This window comes from Stylophora pistillata, chromosome 10 (genome assembly GCF_964205215.1).
Source record: "Stylophora pistillata chromosome 10, jaStyPist1.2, whole genome shotgun sequence".
NCBI classification, from domain to species: domain Eukaryota; kingdom Metazoa; phylum Cnidaria; class Anthozoa; order Scleractinia; family Pocilloporidae; genus Stylophora; species Stylophora pistillata.
This window is the reverse complement of record NC_142528.1, coordinates 6,781,503-6,805,571: the sequence shown is the minus strand read 5'-3', so window position 1 is coordinate 6,805,571 and position 24,069 is coordinate 6,781,503. Positions and strand designations below refer to the sequence as shown.

Genomic DNA, 24,069 nt, shown 5'->3' with positions numbered 1-24,069 from the left:
CTAGAATGGGGTCGCACATTTTCGGGATTTTAGGCGTGAGAAAAGAAATTAGGAAACGAAAAATTACCTTTGCCTAAGTGAATAAGATGAGGATCTATTATTGGCCAGAGAATTGACTATTAATGGAAAGGGTTCAGAGAGGCCAGCGGCACATACCAAGCAAAAATTGAAACAAGTAACCCCCTCCTCTCGCGCTTTTTACTTCTATTTATTCTGGACGAAATCTAAACCGAAAAAAAAAAAAAAAAACCCTTTATTTCCCAGATGCAAGTGAATGTGCGTGTTCCAGGCCACGTTTCCTTTTTTATTGACAGATTCATTTAAAGCAAGAGATATCGTCTTTTGCTCAAGGCTAGGAACTAAAAAAGTTAAATAAAAATTACTTTTTGAGACTGTTTATTACATTTAACCACAGTCCTTATAAAAATTCACAGTCCTTGGTTAAAACACTTTCCGGTTTAGTGTGGTCCTTCACATTCAAGGGAAGCTGTAAACATTACACCACAATTAATAGCATCTAAACTACTCCCAGGTATAAAGGAATGTTTTACGTACAAGGTACTAAAATAACATTGGTTACCATACTGAAAATATAAAATGTATATGTAAAAGGGTTTTTTTTTAGTTAATTTTAAAACAACAACTTCCGATTTTATCAATTAGATTATGGGATTACGTCTACATCAGGAGCCCATAATATTCTTAACTATTCCATTACACTGAAAAAAGGATTATACTCCCAAAACAAACTACGTTGCCCGTAAAATTATTTCCTACCATAGGTAATTTGTACAGTACTACTTAACTAAGCTTTAAATAAAATCATCAACTAAAAAAAAAAGGTACAAGTTCGAGTACACGCTGCACAGGAATAAGAGCAAGGTTAACAAGAATGAGAGCATTTTCAGTGAACCTGCTATAAAGTAGTTTTAAAACTATTAAAAACACATCATCTGCTATTAAAATCAAGCAAACATACTGTCATCTCATTTGTTATTCTCTTTTAGAAGACAAAGTTATTCCTCGACAACTCATAACAATAAAATTCAATATTCTTGGTATCCTACAGATCCCTTATACAGAAAAAGGCCTATATACAACGTACTTTCTGAAATGAACTTAACATGAAAAAAAGATCAGTGAAAATTTAAAAATCGTTTGTCGGACGACACCGGGCCAGTCATCAGTTGTTGATCATGACAATCGTTTTCTCTTCCACACTTAGTCATTTAGAACACACTGTTTGATCAACAACGGATGGAGATGGTCCATAACGTGACATAACCTAACAAACTGTTGGTTATCTAACTAATTATTTATCTCATTAATTATCATATATTCAGAGTCGTTTAAAAAACACGCGTTGGACAATTCTATCCTTTATAAAAATAAAATTATTACGTGACAGGCGATAAGTAACAGGAGGAGCCTATCTGAGCTCTATGCCTCTGACTTAATAGAACGGGAAAGTGTCAGGCCTCCTCTAACTTCCCAGTCAGTGCCAGTTATCGCTTCAGACAAACACTGTTTGCCCGCGTCTGTTACCTTCCCATTCCATCTGAGGTCCAGGCTCCTCAGTTTGCAGTTGGGATCAGTTAAGGCTTTGCACAAGTACTTTATTCCTTCATCTCTTATTTTATTGTCTCTGATGTCTAAACTCGTTAACGCACAGTTCTTGTTAGTTAAAGCTCTAGCTAAGTCCTTTACTGCTCTGTCTCCTGCTCCAATACATCTGACGTTTAACCTGGTTAAGGTGCAGTTACTGTTGATCAGAACAGTAAACAAGTGCATTATGTCTTCATCCCCAAACCCACTGCGACTAACGTCTAACCTGGTTAATGTGCAGTTAGTGCTGACCAGTGCGTCACACAAGTGTTTTAATCTTTCACTTCGACAGTAATTCCCACTGACGTTCAAACTGGTTAACTTGCAGTTGACACTGGTGAGCACGTTACACAAGTGCATTATTCCTTCATCTCCTAACGCACTGTCAGAGACGTTCAAACTGGTTAACTTGCAGTTGACACTGGTGAGCACGTTACACAAGTTCATTATTCCTTCATCTTCTAACCTATTGCCAGAGACGTTTAAGCTGGTTAAATTGCAGTCCCTACTGATAAGCGCTCCCCAGAGGTGTTTCAATCTCTGACTTTGTAAATCATTGCGATGCAGTGTCAAGCTGTAAAGTTCACCCTGAGTAAGAGCTATACTCAAGTTCTTCAAACCTTCTTCAGATATACGACTCCAAGAAAGGATTAATCCGGTTACTTTCCAGTCCCTGTCAGTGATCGCTTTACACAATGTTACCAAATCAGGGTCGTACTCTGTTGGCCACGCCTTCAAAATGCCTGATGTCGCACTGTATAACGATGAACCAATCATCTGCTCCTCCTCCCACAAGTACCACACGTCAACAAACCAGTCACGTGGCAGTTCATCTGAAGGAAGTTCATCCATAAACAGCAGCGCCACCTGCCATGCACCTTCTCTGATGTGAATACTAAGGAATATTTTCATTTCGTACTCATCCATTGCTTCTCGTAATTCCTCCACGGCACTAAGGGAATGGAGCGCTAAAAAGATTAAAGAAAGAATTCTTAATATTTTACTTGAAAACATTACTGTGAAAAATCCGCCTTAACATATTTTTTTATCCAAAACAAACAAACCACACAAAGATATCTTGGCAAATTGGAAACATAGAGAATTTCGAGTCTCAATATTTCATTCAGAGTCATTCAAAGTCAAAGGAAACCAGTGGGTAAAACACAGAGATCGTAGACAATATAAAAAATAAATGCCGTGCGATACCAAAAACAGTGAGTTAAGCCCATTTCCTTTTTCTTTGACACGGCAAAAAGTCTAAAAGTTTCAACAAACTTAACACGCGAAGTTGTAAATCACTGTCATAAAGTTTTATTCTTACATATTCTTTTCCCTCATTCAAAAATTTAGAAATCTAGAGTCAAAGAATGCCTGCTAGAGATCGTGTTGCTGTTGTCCTTTTTCGAATCTGAGTTTTTGAAACCACAAACGTTTCAGAACATTTTCAAAATCAAAAGAGAAAAATGTGCTTTCACATGGCAAACAAACAAAAGAAATATTAATTTTGATAAACTGACAGATCCGTTTTTCTTCTGGGAATAAAGCACCACATAAGCGATCTGCTTTAACATCAGCATTATACATGCTTATGGACTAAGTAGAATGGTCATATCCGTCCGGCTTGATCTTAGGTTGATCTTAATCAGATTTTCATTCCGTGACCGCCGCACTTCCTTTTCTATTTCTTTCTCTCGGGGCCGTACCCTTGGCTGTGCAACTTTTAAGAGCCACTGACCGTAAATATCGAGAATCCGCCGACAGTGGCAAAATTTCGTAATTCGTTTTATTTTTCTAAAGGACCCTTTTTCGAAAACTATATCAAAAAGTTCTATCGCGCTTTTTTTCTCCGAAAAATCGAAAAGTTCACAGTACGCCTAAATGGCCGTTGTCCAATGAAAAATTATGCAACTTCGACAACTTCGTACGCTACAACGCGATGCAATCCTACTTTTAAATTTTGTGTGCTGGCAGATGGTCCTTTCATCTCTTGGAAAATATTAATTTCTTGCTATGTTGTTACGTTCAAGTCTGAATAGTGACCAGTTGAAATAAAGTACTTCGCGTCTCTTTCGCGGAGGTAAAATAAAGGTCAAATTCAGTGGCCTCTGAACAGGTCTGCCATATTACATTACAATTACATTACAATACTTTATTTACCCACGTAGCGTCAAGGAGCTCACAGAGCTCGTTCAAAATACGTACGTGCCTCTAAGATTAAGAATCTAAAAAACCTAATACATACTGTCGAAACCTAATTGATTAGAAATTAAAATAACCAACAATTAATATTAAAATTTAAGTTTGTACAGTAAAATTCAAAGTCACTTAAATACAGGTATAAAATGATGAAGCAATAGCTTAACTAATTTAAAATTAAAAATTAAGTTTAGTTTTGATACTTAAAAATCACAATAAACATTCTCTTAAAGCATTATTTTTTATTTTGATTCATCTAATTCTTTGTCTTGGCCCGCCATAAGCGGCACGTCCAGGTTTAAAAGAGTTTGGGCTATTTTGTCAAAATTGAAATGCGAACCGCCGAACAGCTGTCACGACCCATTTAAAGGCCTTTAAAAAGGTCTTGTATGATATATTTGCAAACCAAAAAATGTGTCGTCTTAAAGTTTTATCCTTGAAGTTTCATTTTTCTAAGTTTCTTTCTTGGCCCGCCATAGGCAGCGCGTCCAGCTTTTAAAGAGTTCGAGCTAAAAAATTGACAAAAAATGTAATGCGATCCGTTGAACGGCTGTAACGCAAAAGGTCAAGGCCAATCTTTCAGCTTGTCCGGGAATGTACCAAATACATGAACTCTTGCGGGATTGCATCGCGTTGTAGCGTACGAAGTTGCCAAAGTTGCATAATTTTTCATAGCTTTACGGGGGGACAACGGCCATTTAGGCGTATTTTGAACTTTTCGATTTTTCGGAGAAAAACAAAGCGCGATAGAACTTTTTGATATAATTTTCGAAAAGGTTCAGTAAAAGGGTCCTTTTTAAAAAATAAAACGAATTACGAAATTTTGAAACTGTCGGCCGATCCTCGATATTTACGGTCAGTGGCTCTTAATGCACCTGCTCGCTCAAACACACACGGCCCTCATAGAGGGATCTGTTTATAAATCATTTTTTTTTCCTTTAAGAACGGGCATTGGACTGCGTAGGTCATTTGATGATTGTATAAATATACCAGGTCTACTAAGTAAGAACAAACCCAACACAAGATCACAAATCTTGACCAATACAAAACCCCGGAATTCCACTGCAATCTTACGACAGAATATAGATAACTGGAAATATGTTTGTAAACCAATACAAACTGTCAGTTATTTTAGCCATGTTAAATACCTCGCCTGCGTAAGCCAAGTTTGGCTGACTCATTGAATAAGTAGCTGACATAGCTCTGGAGTTCCTCGGGTAAACTGACATCAAACTTCGCCAGTCCTGATGTAATGGTCGGATACATGGTGTTCTCTAATGCTATAATGGAGGACATTAAAAAAAGCACAAACTATTTCAATACTTTAGGTCATATTCTAAGATATGAGAAATTATTGAGAAAAAAATTAAGGAACTACTCTTTGAGACAAAGTAAGCGTCAATGTAGCCATTATCTGTGACAGAACACGGAGAAGCTTAACATTAAACTTATATTTATCATTGAAAGATACCAATACCATTTCATGTTGTCGATCATTTCTTACATATCACATTATTTTCAAAAGTTCTTTAATGCAAGAGATACATTAGGGTCTCAATGGAGTGATTGCTACTACGGCCAACAGTTAAAAAGTTTGGCCATTCAACGGCTTACGGTTAAAATTTTGGCCATTTTACGGCTAACGATTAATTTCTCTCTGTTAAGAAGTTTAATGAAAAATTCTTTCAGTTAACCCTTTTAACAACTAACAGTTGAAATTTATCACCACAGTACCCCACACTTCACGCGCGTGCAAATCCCAAGCACTACCCGCACCAAGCAAACTGCGCGTAACAGCACCTATAATTTTGCATAAGTAGGAAAAGCTGAAAGTTTCTAGGACCAGGGTGAGCTTATCCTAAGAAGCCAGTTATTTTTAAGAAGCGCTATGAGAAATTCACTTTTCCGTGGTCTTTCTTCACTTGGTTTACTTTATTTAATTTCTCTGAGTGCAATGGAAGGTTGTCTACTAACTAAGTGAGGGCGATGGCTGGCATGGGTTGCCAAGATTTGCTACTCGTGTGAACATTCCTCATCTAAGTGCTCAGTGCCACAGGAGAAACGTAACTGAGCATCGCAGTTGTTAATAATTACTGTGGTAGAAGAAGAGTCCCGTGGAAAAACATAATTCGATAAAGAACTGGAACTATTTTATGGCAGTCTGCATTCTCTGTATTTGGTAAATCACTGTAGTCAATTACCAAATTGACTATAATATTCCATTGTCTAGTTAAGAAATGGACGGTGGTTTACCGTGGTGTGTACTCTTATCGACAGCGATAATCTTCATCACAGTGGTCAAAAATGTTGTGGACTCACGAGGAGCAGCCGATTGGGTCCGCAACAAATTTTGACCACTTCGATGACGAATATCGTTGTCGATAACAGTACAGACCTCGCATAACCACTGTTGATCGATTTGTTGTTTACCACAATATCAAAGTCAAATAAGACGATTCCTTCAGTGCATGACACGTTGCGTGCCACAGTGACGTCAGCAGTATAGTCTGTACTCTCATCAGTGATGGCAAGTTAGCCAATCAGAATGCAACATATTTACTGCTGATTGTGGTAAAACTCCCTTCTGACAATAGTTCCTGTCCAATGAGCACGCGAGAATTTCTACAGTTATTTTAAAAACTAATTTTCTCTCTAAATGTGCATCATCTAATCACCTTCCGTCCTCTTTTCCTGCAGTTGTCTGAGTAGTTCTCTTACGTCTCTGTGAAAGGTCAAGATTAGATGACGATCTAAAGAGCAAAATGGTTTAAAGCATTTAATACCATTCTTGGTTGATAGCATTATATCAGAGGAGGGGTTAGCTTAAATATGGAGTAAATACACATTAATCGATGTTTACCATGTAATGGGTGCAGATGTTTTGCAAGTTGTATGCAGGGTTTGGAAATTTAAAAGCAATGAGTAAAATGTCCGGTTGCATTGTATGTTAACCTGCCTCATAGTTCATGAAATTCATCACATGGATTACATTAGGTGTCCAAGAAAGACGAAAACAACACATGTAAAACAATTTAGGAATTGAGATTCATCCTAAAGTTTTCTACTAAAATAATCAAGCCTGTATTGTAGAGCAACCATTTCCTTGCTTCACTTTCCATATTTAGTTTGCCCTGTTCAACAGAACCACTATGCTTGTTTTACTTACCTTCGTATCTTGGTGTCTCTAGTGTCACTCGTAGTTCTTCTAGTTCTTCTTCAAGATCAGCAGTGAAGAGTTCAGGGGGAGGCAGAGTACCTGACGTTACAGAGTTCAGAGATCAGGGGGAGGCAGAGTACCTGATGTTACAGAGTTCAGAGATCAGGGGGAGGGAGAGTACCTGATGTTACAGAGTTCAGAGGTCAGGGGGAGGCAGAGTACCTGATGTTACAGAGTTCAGAGATCAGGGGGAGGCAGAGTACCTGATGTTACAGAGTTCAGAGATCAGGGGGAGGCAGAGTACCTGATGTTACAGAGTTCAGAGATCAGGGGGAGGCAGAGTACCTGATGTTACAGAGTTCAGAGATCAGGGGGAGGCAGAGTACCTGATGTTACAGAGTTCAGAGATCAGGGGGAGGCAGAGTACCTGATGTTACAGAGTTCAGAGATCAGGGGGAGGGAGAGTACCAGATGTTACAGAGTTCAGAGATCAGGGGGAGGCAGAGTACCAGATGTTACAGAGTTCAGAGATCAGGGGGAGGGAGAGTACCAGATGTTACAGAGTTCAGAGATCAGGGGGAGGCAGAGTACCTGATGTTACAGAGTTCAGAGATCAGGGGGAGGGAGAGTACCTGATGTTACAGAGTTCAGAGATCAGGGGGAGGCAGAGTACCAGATGTTACAGAGTTCAGAGATCAGGGGGAGGCAGAGTACCTGATGTTACAGAGTTCAGAGATCAGGGGGAGGCAGAGTACCTGATGTTACAGAGTTCAGAGATCAGGGGGAGGTAGAGTACCTGATGTTACAGAGTTCAGAGATCAGGGGGAGGCAGAGTACCTGACGTTACAGAGTTCAGAGATCAGGGGGAGGGAGAGTACCTGATGTTACAGAGTTCAGAGATCAGGGGGAGGGAGAGTACCTGATGTTACAGAGTTCAGAGATCAGGGGGAGGGAGAGTACCTGATGTTACAGAGTTCAGAGATCAGGGGGAGGGAGAGTACCTGATGTTACAGAGTTCAGAGATCAGGGGGAGGGAGAGTACCTGATGTTACAGAGTTCAGAGATCAGGGGGAGGGAGAGTACCTGATGTTACAGAGTTCAGAGATCAGGGGGAGGGAGAGTACCTGATGTTACAGAGTTCAGAGATCAGGGGGAGGGAGAGTACCTGATGTTACAGAGTTCAGAGATCAGGGGGAGGCAGAGTACCTGATGTTACAGAGTTCAGAGATCAGGGGGAGGGAGAGTACCTGATGTTACAGAGTTCAGAGGTCAGGGGGAGGCAGAGTACCTGATGTTACAGAGTTCAGAGATCAGGGGGAGGCAGAGTACCTGACGTTACAGAGTTCAGAGATCAGGGGGAGGCAGAGTACCTGACGTTACAGAGTTCAGAGATCAGGGGGAGGCAGAGTACCTGATGTTACAGAGTTCAGAGATCAGGGGGAGGCAGAGTACCTGACGTTACAGAGTTCAGAGATCAGGGGGAGGCAGAGTACCTGATGTTACAGAGTTCAGAGATCAGGGGGAGGCAGAGTACCTGATGTTACAGAGTTCAGAGATCAGGGGGAGGCAGAGTACCTGATGTTACAGAGTTCAGAGATCAGGGGGAGGCAGAGTACCTGATGTTACAGAGTTCAGAGATCAGGGGGAGGCAGAGTACCTGATGTTACAGAGTTCAGAGATCAGGGGGAGGTAGAGTACCAGATGTTACAGAGAAAGTTTTATTTAATGATTTGGTTTTAGCATTTAAAGGTGTACATGGTCTAGCTCCAGATTATTTAGTTAAATATTTTGTTAAACATTTAGCAATCCACAATAGAAATACAAGGGGATGCAATAGTCTTGTGGTTCCCTGATGTAGACTGTCAATGGGACAAAGGGGTTTTACTACCAGGCTCCAAGGGTATGGAATGGGCTAGCTGAGAATAATAAGAATGTGAAGGAAATTGATAGTTTTAAGAAGACTCTTTTTAAAAACATGTTTTATAAGAAATAATTTTAGTTTAAATTATTGTTGTAAATAAGTTTAGTTAGTTTATTGTGACTGAAAAGCCCTGTTGAAGGGAGTTCCAATAAAGTATGTAGGTATGTATGTGCGTGTGTGTGTGTGTGTATACGTACTTACGTGCATATGTCTGTATGTAATGTATGTATGCATGTATGTATGCATGCATGCATGCATGTATGTATGTATGTATGTATGTCTGTATGTATGCAATGTATGTATGCATGTATGTATGCATGCATGCATGCATGCATGTATGTATGTATTATGTATGTATGTATGTATGCATACATGTATGTATGTATGTATGGAAAAGGTAACCAGAAATATATACTGTATTAATCAATCAGTGTATTAGATGACAACCTCACTTAATATAAAAACTATCTAAATGTAGAGGCCAAGAGGAATTATCTTCACAAGGGAATAGTGAAGGCATTTTATTAAAAGAATTCTTACATTATTTTATTTAATTCGCTGAGAGCGAATCAATAAACATTTTCATTCACCTTCCATTCTCAGCCTTATAAGTTCCATGCATAGTTCTGCTAATTTTTTCACAAGATGACTGGTTGAAGATTCAGGGACAGCTAATTTACCTGAGAGAAAAGGTATTATACACAGATGTAATCAGCACTCAGTGCCATAACTGTTGCTAAAAGTTAAAGCATAACATGTATTAAGGTCAAATGAAGGAACAATGGTGCAAGTTTTCCTACATCGTCACTTATGATCATTGTTGAAATTAACTATCTATAAGTATTGTATCATCATCACATGCCACAGCCAATTTAATAGTTTTTAACCAAACTTATGGACTAAGAGGCAAAACTGAATTAAGAAAAATTTACCTAACAAAACTAAGTTACAATATTGAATAATAGCTGAGAGCTTTTAACAGCATTCTTGGATGAAAATAAGGACAGAAAAAGGTTATTGTCTCATATAAGGAATAATTTCACTCAAAAGTGATTGTGAAATTGTGAAAACATTCAATTCATTACATTATTTTAAAAGTGTTGATCAGCCATTTGCAAGGCTAAAATATGTTAACATTAAAACCAAACGTCTTTTGACTCTGGGTTCTCATCACCCCAGTGATGACCTAGTGTCAAAACATTTGGTTTTTACTTTTAAAATATTTTAGCCCTGTAAATGGTCCATTTTTAAACCTAACCAAATTTTATGGATATTTAGTAGCATTGTTGGATCAGATTCTCCCTGAAAATGACAAAATATGATATTTTCTATTCACCTTCCTGTCTCAGCCTCATAAGTTTCATACATACTTCTTCCAGCTTTTCTTCAAGATCAGTGGTGGAGAGAGGAGAGGAAGGTAAAGAACCTGACAGCAAAGGTATACAGAGCAATTCAAAATTCAGTGTCTTACTTTACACAGATAAGATAACAACAGGCATACACTGTACCCGTACAAACAGCAAATTATATTCAAGTTGAAGTCAAATAGTGTCACTTCTCCATTCTGACACCAGTGATCATTCTTGAAAACAGTTATTCCATGTACATACATGCATTGTTACCACATACCAACTCAATACTCCCTTTAATTAAAGTAGAGAATGAGGCACAGCCAAGTTTGGATTAATCTGCTCTGAAAAGTAAAAGCTGTCATGACTGTTAAAAGCATTTCAGCTTAGCATTCTATTTCCTGCTTAACAATTCAAACTCTGATTACACCTTAGCTTCAGGGTTTGTTACCACTCACCCTTCTCTCCCTGAATTTTTATAGTTTTCTGTCTTCCTTCCAGTTCTTTTTTCTGACCAGCAGGGGGCAACACAACAGAGGGTGAACTACCTAAGGCTAAAAGTACATAGGACAATTTATGGTGTTATGCTTAATAGAGACATTATAACATGTCAAACCAACAAGACTGCAGTGTACAAAATTGATCTACATTACTTCACTGTCAGTTTTTTTAATGTATAATTTAAGATCTACATTGAAAAAACTTACATTCTTGTCATATACTGTTTACCATTCCCAGCCCCTATCATCTAAATTTTCCCTTAAAGCAAAGGACAGAGTGAGGAAAAGTAAATTGGGTTTAATTTCCTATCAAACAAAATATTTGAGAACTCAAAGTATTTCAAAGCAGTCTTAGTTTAGTTTTACCACGAACTGGTTAATTTAACAACATCTTTTACTCACCTTTCCTTCTTTGAAGTTTCATAAGTAGCCCTTCTGGTTCTTCAGAGAGAGGCAAGATGCCTAGAAGCAAAGGTATACAAGGAGAGAGATTACCATTCAGACTTTTCTACAGATAAATAGTTAGAAACAGGCACAACAATTTGTTTCTATAGATACATTGCCTTTATCAACTATTGAACCAAAAAGTTGTTGAAAACATCAAAAGATTTGATATACATGTATATAAATAATATATCATGTAACTGTATGTTGTTTCATTTCCACAAGGCAACACAAAATTCCCTTTTAACACAAGTAGAGAATGGGCTACATCACATTTGGAATAATTTACCTTGAAAAGTATTATCTGACTGTACCATAACTGCTGAAGAGCATTCTTGCTTGGCAAAAATAACAGTTACATTAAATAATTAATTGTAGATAACTGTCTAAAAGTTAACTTCAGAGTCCTTTTGTCACTCACTTTTCTCTTCCTGAAGTTTCATAGTTTTCAATTTTCCTTCCAGTTCTTTTCCATGACCAACAGTGGACAGTTTGGTGGAGAGTGAAGTACCTAAGGGTAAAAGCACACAGAGCAATATTAGTATTCATGGTGTTACATTTAAAAGAGAGATGACAACATGGCAGACCAACATGTGACTGTCTGTAAAATTTGTATGAAATTTATCTAAAAAAAAAAACATCAATGTCAGTTTTTCAAGACATAATTAAATTTTATGATCAGAGTTAAAAAAAAACTTTATCATACTATCATTATTTTCACTATTATTAATAACAATATTATTATAACAGTTATAACTATTGCTATTTTACAGTATTACAGTTATAATAATAGCTTTTTTTTCTCTTTCATGACCAGTAGTGAAATATACAGCTGAGGGTGAAGTAACTAAGGGTGAAAGTGTACAGTGCAATCTTAGCATTCATGGTGTTCAACTTTTAACAGAGAGATGATAAAATGGCAAACCAACAAGTGACCATCAGTAAATAATACAGTAATAAAATTTATCTGAACTAAAGCACTGTCAGTTTTTAAATGCATAATTTATGATCAAGGTTGAAAAAAAAAAATTTTATTATATACATGTACTATTCATTTGATAATTACACTTATTAGTTATTATTTATACTTGTAACGGCTGCCACGCTTTTGCCTGCTGTTAAGAAGACGTTAACAAACTTGTGCGCGCGCGACTCGCGTGCGCGTGCTTTGAGGTTACGAAGCAATCTCGTAAGCAAATCACGCGGACCCTTTTTAATGTTGACGTGTGTGATTTTTAGAGAAGAGTAGTTGAAGTTTTGTTTGTTTATCGTTTGGTTGTTGTCGTTTGCCATAAGACTACAGTTTTCTGTGTTAGAGTAAGTGTCTGTTTGGATTTCCCGTTTCGCTTCCGAATACCTAACTTATATTGAAGTTCATTTTGGTTCAATTCTTACAAGCGGGACTGTTATGTAAGTGCTAATGTTCCTTTCCTTGAGCTTATATATAGTTTTTTTGTGAGTTTGTTTGAGTTTTTAGCTAGGTTTGCATCTTGCCTTTATATTGGAATGTTTGGAATGTTGGTTTGTCTATTCGCATTTAGCTTAGCTTCTTCCTTATAAATTCATATTTCAGTTTACGATAAGTACTTGGATACCATGACTACGTTAAATAAAACGATTCAAGGCTTGTCCGTAAAATATATCCTCCCTTCATAGTGTGTCTTCATTTGCGAAACTCATAGTTGTCGCCGAAATTTTGCTTCGCTTGTGTCGGCCGCTACAATACTGTTTCAACATCCCCAGCCACTACCATCTTAACATTTCCTAGTACCAAAGGACAGAATGAGGGACAACTAGTTGCTAGTAAGCCACTAACAACTTTTAAAACAATTATTCCCTCATACCACTGGACAGAGTGAGGGAAAACTAAGTTAAAGTTTTCTTACTTTTTAAAGTAATCTTTTGCATAAAAACTGAGAGCATCTCAAGGTATTCTTTGTTTTGTTCTATCCTGCAAGCTAAGTAAATAGCATTTTTCATTCACCTTCCATTCCTTGAAATTTCATACGTAGCTCTGCTAAATCTTCCTCAGGATCAGAGGCAGAAAATTCAAGGACAGGCCAGGTGCCTAAGCTCAAAGGTACACAGACAGATTAGCATTCAGTGACTGCCATGGAAAAAGTTACCACAAGACATACCAATGTGAATATCAAGATAGATGGATACTTAGGCTTTGTTTAAAACAGCAAAAATTTTTAGATGAAAAGCTTATGGGTTTGTTTGTGCTAAAACTTTTAAGTTTAAAATCCTATAAAAAAAATAGGAAATAATTATACAGTACTGTTGTAACAATTAAATTAACCCCTTTGTTCCCAAGATCTCATTTTATTAGTAAATTCAATTATTTTTACTTTCAGAATAGCATTCTTGCCTGATGAAAATTACAGTTACATTTAATTGATTATGACCAGCTAGCTTCAGAGTCCTTTTTCACTCACGTTTCTCTTCCTGAAGTGTCATAGTTTTCAGTCTTCCTTCCAGTTCTTTTCCATGACCAGCAGTGGACAGTTTGGTGGAGAGTGAAGTACCTAAGGGAAAAGGTACATAGAGGAAAGGACAGAGAGAGGAAAACTAAATTGGGTTTAATTTCCTTTCAAACAAAATATTTGAGAAGTCAAAGTATTTCAAAGCAGTCTTAGTTCAGTTTTACCATGAAGGTTAATTTAACATGCATGCAGTATCTTTTACTCACCTCTCATACTTTGAAGTTTCATGAGTAGCTCTTAATACAATACTTTATTTCAGAACAACATGTAAATACATAGTTATTAAGAGAAAGGAAACCCAGAGGTTGGCCCTATATCAGGGGTCTCCTATTTATGTAAAAAATCTTACAGAACTAGTTAATAAAAATATAAAAAAGTCAAATAAGAAACAGCTAAATATCAATTATAAAATGGTGATTCAATAAATATTCATATGTTTCTTCAATTTTGATTTAAACTCACAAACGTTAGGGCTGTCACAAAAATTAAATACATTAATAGGAAGATTATTTCAGGGTTTGATAATTCTGACGAAGAAAGAATTTTTGTAGCAGTTCAGTTTTGCGAGTTTGAGTTGTAGTTTATATGGGTGGTTAGATCTCGACTTAGTGTTTCTTTTTTTACAAACAACTCAAAGAACTCTTCTAGTTCTTCTTCAGAGGGAGGCAAGATGCCTAAAAGCAAAGGTATATGAAAAGAGAGATAAACACTTACTGACTTTTCTACAGATAAAGATTTAGAAAGTGGCACACCAACTTGTATTTATGGATAGATTGCCTTTAAACTATTAAACCAAAACAGCTGTTCAAAACATCAATTTGATATACAAGTATGTTGTTTTATTTCCACAAGCCAACTCAAAAGAGAATGAAGCACAATCACCTTTGGAATAATTTACAATGAAAAGTATTATCTAACTCTACATAATCGCTGAAGAGCATTCCTGATTGACAAAAATAACACTGACTTACGTACATTAAATTGTTTATAACCAACTAAACCTTAGCTTCAGAGTCCTTTTTCACTCACGTTTCTCCTCCTGAAGTGTAAAAGTCTTCAGTCTTCCTTCCAATTCTTTTTATGACCAGCAGTGGACAGTACGGAGGAGAGTGAAGTACACAAGGGTAAACGTACAAAAAGCAATATAATTAGTATTCATGGTGTTACAATCAAAGAGAGATGTAACATGGTAGACTGACATGTGACTATCTGTAAAAAGAGTATGAAATTTATCTAAAACACATCAATGGCAGATTTTCAATACATAACATATGAGGTAAAAAAAAAAAACCAGTCCTTTTAATTTACTGTTTCAACAACCCCAGCCAATACCATCTTAACATTCCCTAGTTCCAAACAACAGAATGAGGGACAACTAAATTGGGTTTTAATTCTTTTGAATTAACCCTTCTAATGAGAATTCAAAGATAGCACTAAATTCCAAGCTTTTTTAGTTTAATTAGTTTAACAATATCTTTCATTCACTTGAGTCATCATCAGAATCAGAGCTGGAAGAGAGTTAGAGGCGAGATGCCTTAAAACAAATGTATACAGGGATAGATTAGCATTCACTGAAAAAAAAAAAAAAGATTAGCATTCACTTACTTTTCTACATATGTGAATATCAAGACAGATGGATACTTAGGCTTTGTTAAAACAGCAAAAATTTTCAGATGAAACGCTTGTGGGTTTGTTAAGTGCTAAAACTTTAGAGTCTAAAATCCTATAAAAAAACATAGGAAACCTACATCGTTGTAACAAATTAACCCCTTTGTTCCCAAATCTCATTTTATTAGTAAATTCAATCTTTTTACTTTCTGAAGAGCATTCTTGCCTGATAAAAATTACAGTTTCATTTAACTGATTCTGACCAACTAGCTTCAGAGTCCTTTTTCACTCACTTTTCTCTTCCTGAAGTTTCAGAGTTTTCATTTTTCCTTCCCGTTCTTTTCCGTGACCTGCAGTGGACAGTTTGGCGGAGAGTGAAGTACCTAAGGGAAAAGGTACATATAGCAATTTATGCTGTTACTTTTAATAGAGAGATCATAACATGGTAGACCAACAGGTGACTATCTGTAAAAAGTATATGAAATGTATCTAAAATACATAAATGTCAGTTTTTTAATACATAATTCATTATCAAGCAAGTCTAGCTCTACACTTGGCATAATAGCTGAAGATACAAATATATTTACTTCAGATATTAATTCAAACATATTTTCCTGTGCACCTATCTTTCCTGTAGGTTCTTCTGGTTCTTTTCTTTTCCCAGTGGTGTTTATTACAGTGAGGGGTGGAGTACCTATGGGGAAAGAGCACAGAGAGATTAGCATTCGCAGCGTCTATTCAAATGTGTTGTTTCCTTTAAGTTGTACCATTTACAATTATATTACTGATGCCTCATTATTGCTCTGACATTATTCTTCAAAGGTTTCACGTAATTGTTGTTACCATTCACAACAACTTTTCATTATTAAATAACTTGATATGTCTTCAATTTTCCTTTCACCTTTCATTTCCTCAGTCTCAACAATCTTTGTCTTCTGTTTCCATTTTTTCAGCTCTTCTTGTTTTTGTAAACTTTCACTGGTTGAACTTTTGGAGTGGAATTCAGAGGATAAAACACCTAAAACCAAATTATAACAAAACAAACAATGAGGCAATCACTGAATAATGATATATTAACCAATGAAACACACCTCTAATCATTTTTATAAAAAAACTCAAACACATTCTCTTAAGCTCCTCCAACAAAGATCTTGCCAATTAATATTTTTTAGCTTATTTCAATTTATTTATAAAAGGATCATAACCAAATACAACGAGACAGGAAGGAAAATATAAGAAATGATATCAGGTTAATAATAGGGTCAGGATGTTTGAAAAGCACAAAAACATCAAAGGAATATTAATTGTCTTGAAAACAAATCCCTTCTACCATTAATTTTGTCATGGCTCACATAGTCACTATGTCAGCTAACTCATAAGACAGTTGGTTCTATCATGATAAAAAATTGCACCCCAGTCTCTTTATGTGTGTAAACCCTACAAGTACACCATGTTGAAAGAGTGATGGATTGTGTTTGTAAACTTTTCAAAACATTTTCTCAAAGTACCTGGCCTTGTTCCTTTCTTTTTACTGACCTCTAAGTGCATTCTTCTCAAAGTACAATTTGCATGCATTGTACTCTTCTATGTCCATTGTTGTTTTCAGCTTTAGCTCTGCCAGGTTCAGTTCCTTTAAGATCTTTTCAGTCTCAAAACAATCTCGCACCATCTTACCCAAAAGGCCACAGGAGTAACCTTCCCATAATTCCTCCAAGCTCTTGAGAGAATTGCACTTGACTGTTATCACTAAACTTCCTACAGAAACACATGTGATGTGGACCTTCATGTCTAGCAAGTATTCCTGAAACTCATTGCGTTCATCCCTGCTTTCTGGTGGTGTAGTATGAAGGTAATTCATAGCAATTAAACACAGGACTTTCTTTTCAAGTGGTTGGACATCTTCTAAATCTGTATCAGATCGTCTTTTTCTGCGTGCACCTGATGCTATGGATGCCTTCTGACATTCTGCGGGCTCCATTGTGGAAACTGAAGCTGTGCTGCAGGTGTCATGATCTGCAAGTTTCACATGTTCCACGTCAACCTTGATATTTAGTTTCTGATCTGTTGATTTGGAGCAAAGTGTCTAGTAAGTTAAAATTGTACTTTAAATCAACTTATCCATATAGGAATTCAGAACAGGAAGCAAATAAAATCAGATTTAAAAGAAGACATTAATCATGAAGTTATCACTAATACTGATATATTGAACCATAAAACACACCTTATATCAATTTTATAAAAACCCAACACAAAAAAACCAGTTACATTTTGTTTCATTGCTCCTTCAACAAAAATCTTGCCAATTAATTTTTTTCATGGTGAGTACATGAGGATTAATTCAGTTTGGATAACAAAAGTCATACATGTATCAAACTTACATCTGACCATCTGTATGGCACGTGTGTAAGATTTATTCAAAGTATATCATTGTCAGTCATTCAATGCATAGTTCATGGTCAAAGGTTAAAGGGAACCTCCACTCTCTTGGCAAGAAAAAAATTTGGTGAGTATAAATTATGTCGCAGACCTTCTCCATGAAATGTTTGATTAGCTTTCAACATTCTTCATCTTCTACTTCACTTTCTTTTCTCTCTTCACTTGAACAGTGCTCCAACTCCAACTGATAGGGATTAGATCTTGACACACTCACAATAATTTTTCTTCAGACAACAGTAATATAGCATCAACAACAGTGAAGGCCCACCACACCAAGAGTGCACTGAGCAACCATAAAATGTCATCCGCCCGGAGGGCACAGCCCACTTATCAAGATGGTGGCCACAAGAAGTTAAAAGTGCATGTAAGACCCTTCTTTGGAAAGTTATACAAACATCAGATTGCTTGGTGAGGCAATTTTTTTCAGCCAGATCTATTGAGAAGTACATACGGAACATTTTGAGCATTATTTTTTAAAAGAGTGAAAGTTCCCTTTAAAAAACTTAGTTTACTATCATAATACTGTTTCATCATCCCCTGCTACTATTAGCTTAAAAAAATCTTCAGTTATGTAATAAATGAATTCTTTCATTCCCAAGTTCTCATTGTAATTCTCCTTACTGTCCACCATACAATTCAGATGACATCACGTGCCTGTTTGTATTGTAAAGAAAAAAATTGTTTTGGTCCATCATAGTTAAGTTAAAGGGTTATAATTAATCAAAAAAGTGGATTCTATGAAACTGTGAAAAGAAACTAGAAATTGTCCAAATTCCATTAATAATGGAATTTGGACAATTTCTAGTTTTCGCGTGACCTCTTACGACGTTTTCGAACGTTTTCGGCTATGTCCAGATAAGTCAAGAAAAGAATCACATGCTTTCAGTGTTAGTTCTTAAATGTCTTTTGAATTATTACTGAGACCAGTTTTACACAAATATTCTAATATACCGGTATACACTATTTCACAGTTCCATGGTACAGACAAATGAAGGATGGAATGAGAAAAAACAAACTTGGAAAGCAAGATTCTGTTAAAAAAAAGCCAGCACTTTATAAGAGTTGAAAGAATTTAACAGCATTCTTGGTTGATTTATTTCCTCGTAGAAGAGTACATAAAAGAAAAACTGAATTTTCTGTTCACCTTTCATAGTTTCTTGTGGTTCTTCTCCTTCGTTATTGTGACCAGTGGTGGACATTTCAAGAATGGGTAAACTACCTACGAGTTAAAGTGCACAGATAAATTATTATTATTATGAATCGCTTTTTTCAAATCACCTAAAAACAAAAGTTAGCAATGGGCACTCTAACATGTTTCATGGTCATGAAAAGGTATTATACTCTGTTAGATTTGGTTCTTCAAGACATCTGTTCAGTTCTTCAATGACTCATCATAAATCATCAATTTTCAAAACCACCCCAAATGTCCACAAAGAAGAGTTTCTGTGAAAAGCTAGCCTAACTTTTTGTTTTATTAAATTCTGAATAATAAGCTTTAAATTGATTTACTTTTCACTTTCTCTGACTCCACAACCTCTGTGTTCTGTTTCCATCTTTCTAACTGTGCTTCATCTTCAGTACTTTTGAAGTATGAATGAGCTGACAAAACATCTAGAATAAAATTTAAAGAAAACAAATTAAATGAGTTTACCATTCCCTCAAAACTGCATTTTCAATTTTACAATTCTTACACAGATCTTATTATTCTGGGGCAGATAACCCACATTCATAATTAAGTTTAGCAACCAAACCTACAGCTGACTGATTTCATTTGCATGTTGATTCTTTTCATATCAATTTTAAATTGCTTCTCATCAATATAAAATATAACACAGCCAAAAAAAGAAAGAAATTAAAGCACTATCTGAAGCAATAACTAAGAGCAGGTTGGTGGAAACAATGCTTTTTTATTAACACAAAAAGGCAGACAAACAAAGAAATGAAGAAAGTTCAACCAGCTCAAAGCAAAATTTAGATGTTATTTAAATAACATCTTGCAAACAAATCACTTGTGGCAGGACTTGGACAATCAGCACATAAACATGTTCTGTCTTGATAGAAAACTATATACCAATATCTTCATAATTATTGTAACAGTTTTAACACCTACCCACTCCATGGTGAAATAGAGATACTCTTTCAAATATGTTCTGAGAAGATCTAGTCTTGTTCAGTACTAACCTCTGAGTGCAACTCTCTCAAAATACACTTTGCATGCATTGTATTCTTCCATGTCCATTGTTGTTTCCAGCTTCAGCATGGCCAGATTCAGTTTCTTCAAGATCTTTTCAGTTACAAAACTGTTTTGAACCACTTCACCAAGATGACCAGATAAATAATCTATCCACAGCCCCTCCAAGATCAATTGAGATTCACACTTCACCGTAATCACTAAACTTCCTACAGAGGTACCTGTAATGATGAACCTCATTTCTTTTGCATATTCCTTAAACATATTGTGCTCCTCAGTGGACTGTGGCGGTGTAGTCTGGAGATAATTTTCAACAATTGATAGAAAGATTTTCTCTTTGAGAGCCGGAAGATATTCTGTCTGAGGATAACACACACTTCCCAATGTAGCTGATGTAGTAGATGTCCTTGGCTGCTGAACTTCTTGGCCTCTGACAGACTCTGTTGTCAACAATATACCAGTCTGTATACCGGTATTCTGTTCTTCAGGTTCAAAGTCTTTCACATCAACCTTAATATTCAATTCACCACCTGTTGAATTATAACTGTTACAAATGAATAAGGGCTGATAGTTTCGAAAGAAACTGTGTGGGGCTGCGTCGGTGGGAGTAACGAAATAATTTAGATATATCAACAAAGTTGAAATGGTAAATTAGCCACCGTAATGATTACAAAAGCTGACGTTTCGAGCGTTAGCCCTTCGTCAGAGCGAACGAGGAAGGGCTCCGACGAAGGGCCAACGCTCGAAACGTCAGCTTTTGTAATCATTATGGTGGCTGATTTACCATTTCAACTTTGTTGATATATCCAAATTATAACTGTTACAGTCAAGTTTAATCCTAATTTAACTGGAGTTTTTGACCTCTTACCTATCAAACCATTAAACTGCAAAAACTAATGTTTTGAGGGGAAAAGCTATGAAACAAGTTATAACCAGTGAAAGATAACAGTTGAATCTGGTTCCTACATGTATTAAGGTCTATCTCCCTAGAGATACTCTGGTAAAAACATTGTTTGTTTTTAATCCAATCCTTGGAATATATTAGTAGGATTTTCTCTCAGGAAACTTAATTCACATTGTAATTATTCCACCCAAAATAAAACTTAACATATTTTGCACACCCTCATGTTCAACATTTTCAATGTATACAAATCTGAGCATTTTATTTCCAAACCTTCTGTATGAGACTATTTTTATTGAAGATTACTTGCGTTCAGTGTATTTTACTAGGCCTAAGACGGGAGAGGGCAGCAACATTAGTGTCTTTCTTAAACATCTTGTCCTTCTGTTTAATTACTATCTTTTACAATTATAGGTACAGTCTCATTTTGGATAGGGATTATTGCAGTGATAAAATGAAAGAGGCCATCTCAGTAGTTGCCACTACACTCAGGTACGTTCTTTTTATTTCCCAGCAGACTTGGCCAAGATCAAGTAAGTAATTTTGCTCTCTTCAAACATCCTAATGTTTTAATTTCTTATAACACCACATCATCATAATTGGATGCTGGGTGCTGTAGAAGAAAGGCTTCCTCTGGCTTCCTCTGGCTTCCTCTGGCTTCCTCAAAAGCCAAAAAGTAACCATGGCAACCTAGCCTCAGTCCATCACAACATCAGTCACAACAATCAACATTAACCCAGAAGTGGGAGGGAAGGTAAGAAACTAAAGGAAACAAAGCAGGCAAAGTAGCATGAAAAGCTAAGCAAACAAACATTCCAATGCTCCTGCAAAATCTCTCTTTGGCTTTCCCACATTACTGTGGTGAAACCACTGCACTGACCTTAAGTATTAGCCTAATGTCTAACTTACGTTTTAAGTCTCAATAAATTGTTAGATTGCAGTGATAGATAAATCACAGTAAGTGTTGTCAACATGACATGCAAATATTGTCATATAAAGGAGGATAGAAGAAAGTGGGAAAAAAGGGTTGTAAACAAAAGTGATGCTGTAATTGCTGGTTGATTCATAACACAACATTTACTAAAATACCTAGAGAATAATAATAATAATAATAATAATAATAATAGTTTAATATTTGTAGTGTGCAAATTCCATTTACATATGGTCAATTGCGCTATTTACATAAACAATGTTCAGTCTTTCCAATATTCTTTTTTACATTTCGATCCACTCAGGATATTAGAGCAATATCACATCCAAACTGTAAGCAAAAATAAAAGACCTGAACCTACCGTCTGCACTTTTCACCACTTTCTCAATCGTTCCTTTGAACCTCTCACATTCTGCTCTCCAAGAGTACACCTTTCTGTAGTTCTCTCTGAGCCGTCTAGCTTTAGCTTCTCTTTCTTCTGAACTTTCTTCAGCCATCTCACTAATCCTTCGTGCCCATTCATCTGCATCTTCATCTAATTCAACAATAACAGCGTTCCCACCTTCAACTTCTCTCAGAGCCTCAGCTATGCCAGATTCACCAGAAACAAGTATAGGAATACCAGCAGAAATGGCTTCGAGCGCGACAAGCCCAAAGCCTTCGGTACGAGAAGGTAGAGCAACCAAGTCTGACTGATAGAACATCATCTTAAGTTCCTCTGTATCACTGCAATATCCACGGATGGTTAGTTGGTTGCGGCTGATTCCAGTGTTGTCAAGAAACCACTGCTCAACTTTTCGGTGTTCACCAGGAGATGAGCCAACAAATGTCAGCTCAAAGTTCTTACCAAGAGGACCTATGGCATTTGCGACAATATCGTATCCTTTCAGGGAGAGATCCTCAAAGGTAGCTCGGCCGAACATAGACACGTTAAAATGCTGTACTACTGCTCTGTCTACAACCAACTTCGATTCATTGGAAAACTTTCCAAAGATCCCAGGAGTGATAATCTCCACCTTAACATTAAGGAGACTTCTGCTGTACTTTTGTTGTAGACGGGAGCCGACGGCGAAGACTGCATCTGCTGCTTTACACAACTCAATTTCCATCTTGTGCTTCTCCTCGTTCTCTTCGATCGTATCTATTGTAGCCGTAGTTGTTTTCTTGTATTTCCCAAGGTCCTCACAGAAGACGTGGACGAACTGAATCCATTTACATTTTGCAGCTCGTACAATGTGCCACGCTGGAGTTCCAAGTTTTCTGCCGTGACCAATGACAACATGTGGATGCTGAAGCTCGGGAGGTGGAACTTTTAACCAGTCTAAAGGATCACGCGATCCAGGAACAGTCTCAGCGTTGATTAACTTCACACCATGTTTTTTGGCATCTTCTCTGTCTCGATCATCGCTTTTCGAAACGTAGCAGTAGATTTTCATGCTACCAGTCGTTATTTCTGCCAAATTAATAACAAATTCACGATTGAAAGTTGATAATCCACCCTTCAAAGATTTCCACTCGTCACAGAGAAACATAACATCAAGAAGCCTCTGTTCTTTCTTCTCATCTTCGCTGCTTGCCGCAGTGGACGCGCTCGGTCCTGTACTCATTGTTAGTATTCCTTTACTTTCAATAAGTTTCACTGCACTAAATTTCACAATCAAGGAACATTCACGTCTGACTCCTTCGTAGGCATTTCATGCACGTAAGTTTTGCGTATCGGTTAGCACTCATCTCCATATTTCAGAATGACGTGACGTCATACACCCCGTTCCGATATGGCGCGTTTTTTATGTCAAAATTCAAAACCTCTTGTCAGACTTGCTATTTTTCTATTCAAACTTCTTGTTTGACAATTCGGATACGCTATTTGTTTCCTGAAACATCCATTATTTCAATTCAAAGCAATATTTCTTCGATTCAGTCATGCTGTTTTTCTATTCAAACGTGCAATCCTTCGTTTTACAAATGTTTTTCTACTTCCCAAACATTCAGTCGTCTAATTCAAACATGCAATTGTGCATTTCAAATTTTCAATCTTGCAATTCAAATTAGTCAGTTTCGCAAGTAAAAATGCTATCCTTCTATTCCAATATGCAATTCTTTACCGCAAACCTGCTACTCGTCAATTCAAATACACTATTCGCCAGTTCAAACAGGCGTTTTGTCGACAGAAACACGCATTCCTACTCTTCAATAGTCCATTTCACAGTTGTGTGCTTGGTTGCCAAGCCTTTGAATGGGAGTGAGGCTAGGGTTGACCTTGTTATGATACAAACCTTGCTGCCTTTTAAATGAAAATCACTTTGTTATCATGCTAACTAGATACAGGTCTCTATCACAACAA

The 24,069-nt window shown here is 36.8% G+C and overlaps 1 protein-coding gene across 12 annotated transcripts; it reads right to left on the bottom strand.

Moving 5' to 3' along the window:
• Window positions 1–291: 291 nt before the first annotated feature.
• On the bottom strand, window positions 292–23,456 carry LOC111325586 (uncharacterized). Of its 12 annotated transcripts, none has more exons than XM_088735355.1 (22): window positions 22,087–23,450; window positions 19,884–20,423; window positions 19,212–19,313; window positions 18,847–18,921; window positions 16,803–17,327; window positions 16,168–16,284; window positions 15,889–15,960; window positions 15,560–15,649; window positions 14,688–14,732; window positions 14,303–14,332; window positions 13,865–13,897; window positions 13,611–13,700; window positions 13,157–13,240; window positions 11,594–11,683; window positions 11,131–11,190; window positions 10,687–10,782; window positions 10,216–10,305; window positions 9,470–9,559; window positions 6,968–7,057; window positions 6,477–6,551; window positions 4,950–5,081; window positions 292–2,573 (listed from the first exon to the last, which is right to left on the bottom strand). In XM_088735355.1, exons 1-22 carry the CDS (start codon window positions 23,330–23,332, stop codon window positions 1,441–1,443), a joined length of 4,905 nt encoding a protein of 1,634 aa, XP_088591481.1. In that variant the 5' UTR covers window positions 23,333–23,450; the 3' UTR covers window positions 292–1,440. The 12 variants fall into 12 exon arrangements, with proteins under 12 accessions (XP_088591481.1, XP_088591482.1, XP_088591486.1 ...); XM_088735356.1 differs by having other exon boundaries at window positions 10,687–10,776; XM_088735360.1 differs by lacking the exon at window positions 10,687–10,782 and having other exon boundaries at window positions 22,087–23,451.
• Between the last annotated feature and the right edge of the window lie 613 nt (window positions 23,457–24,069).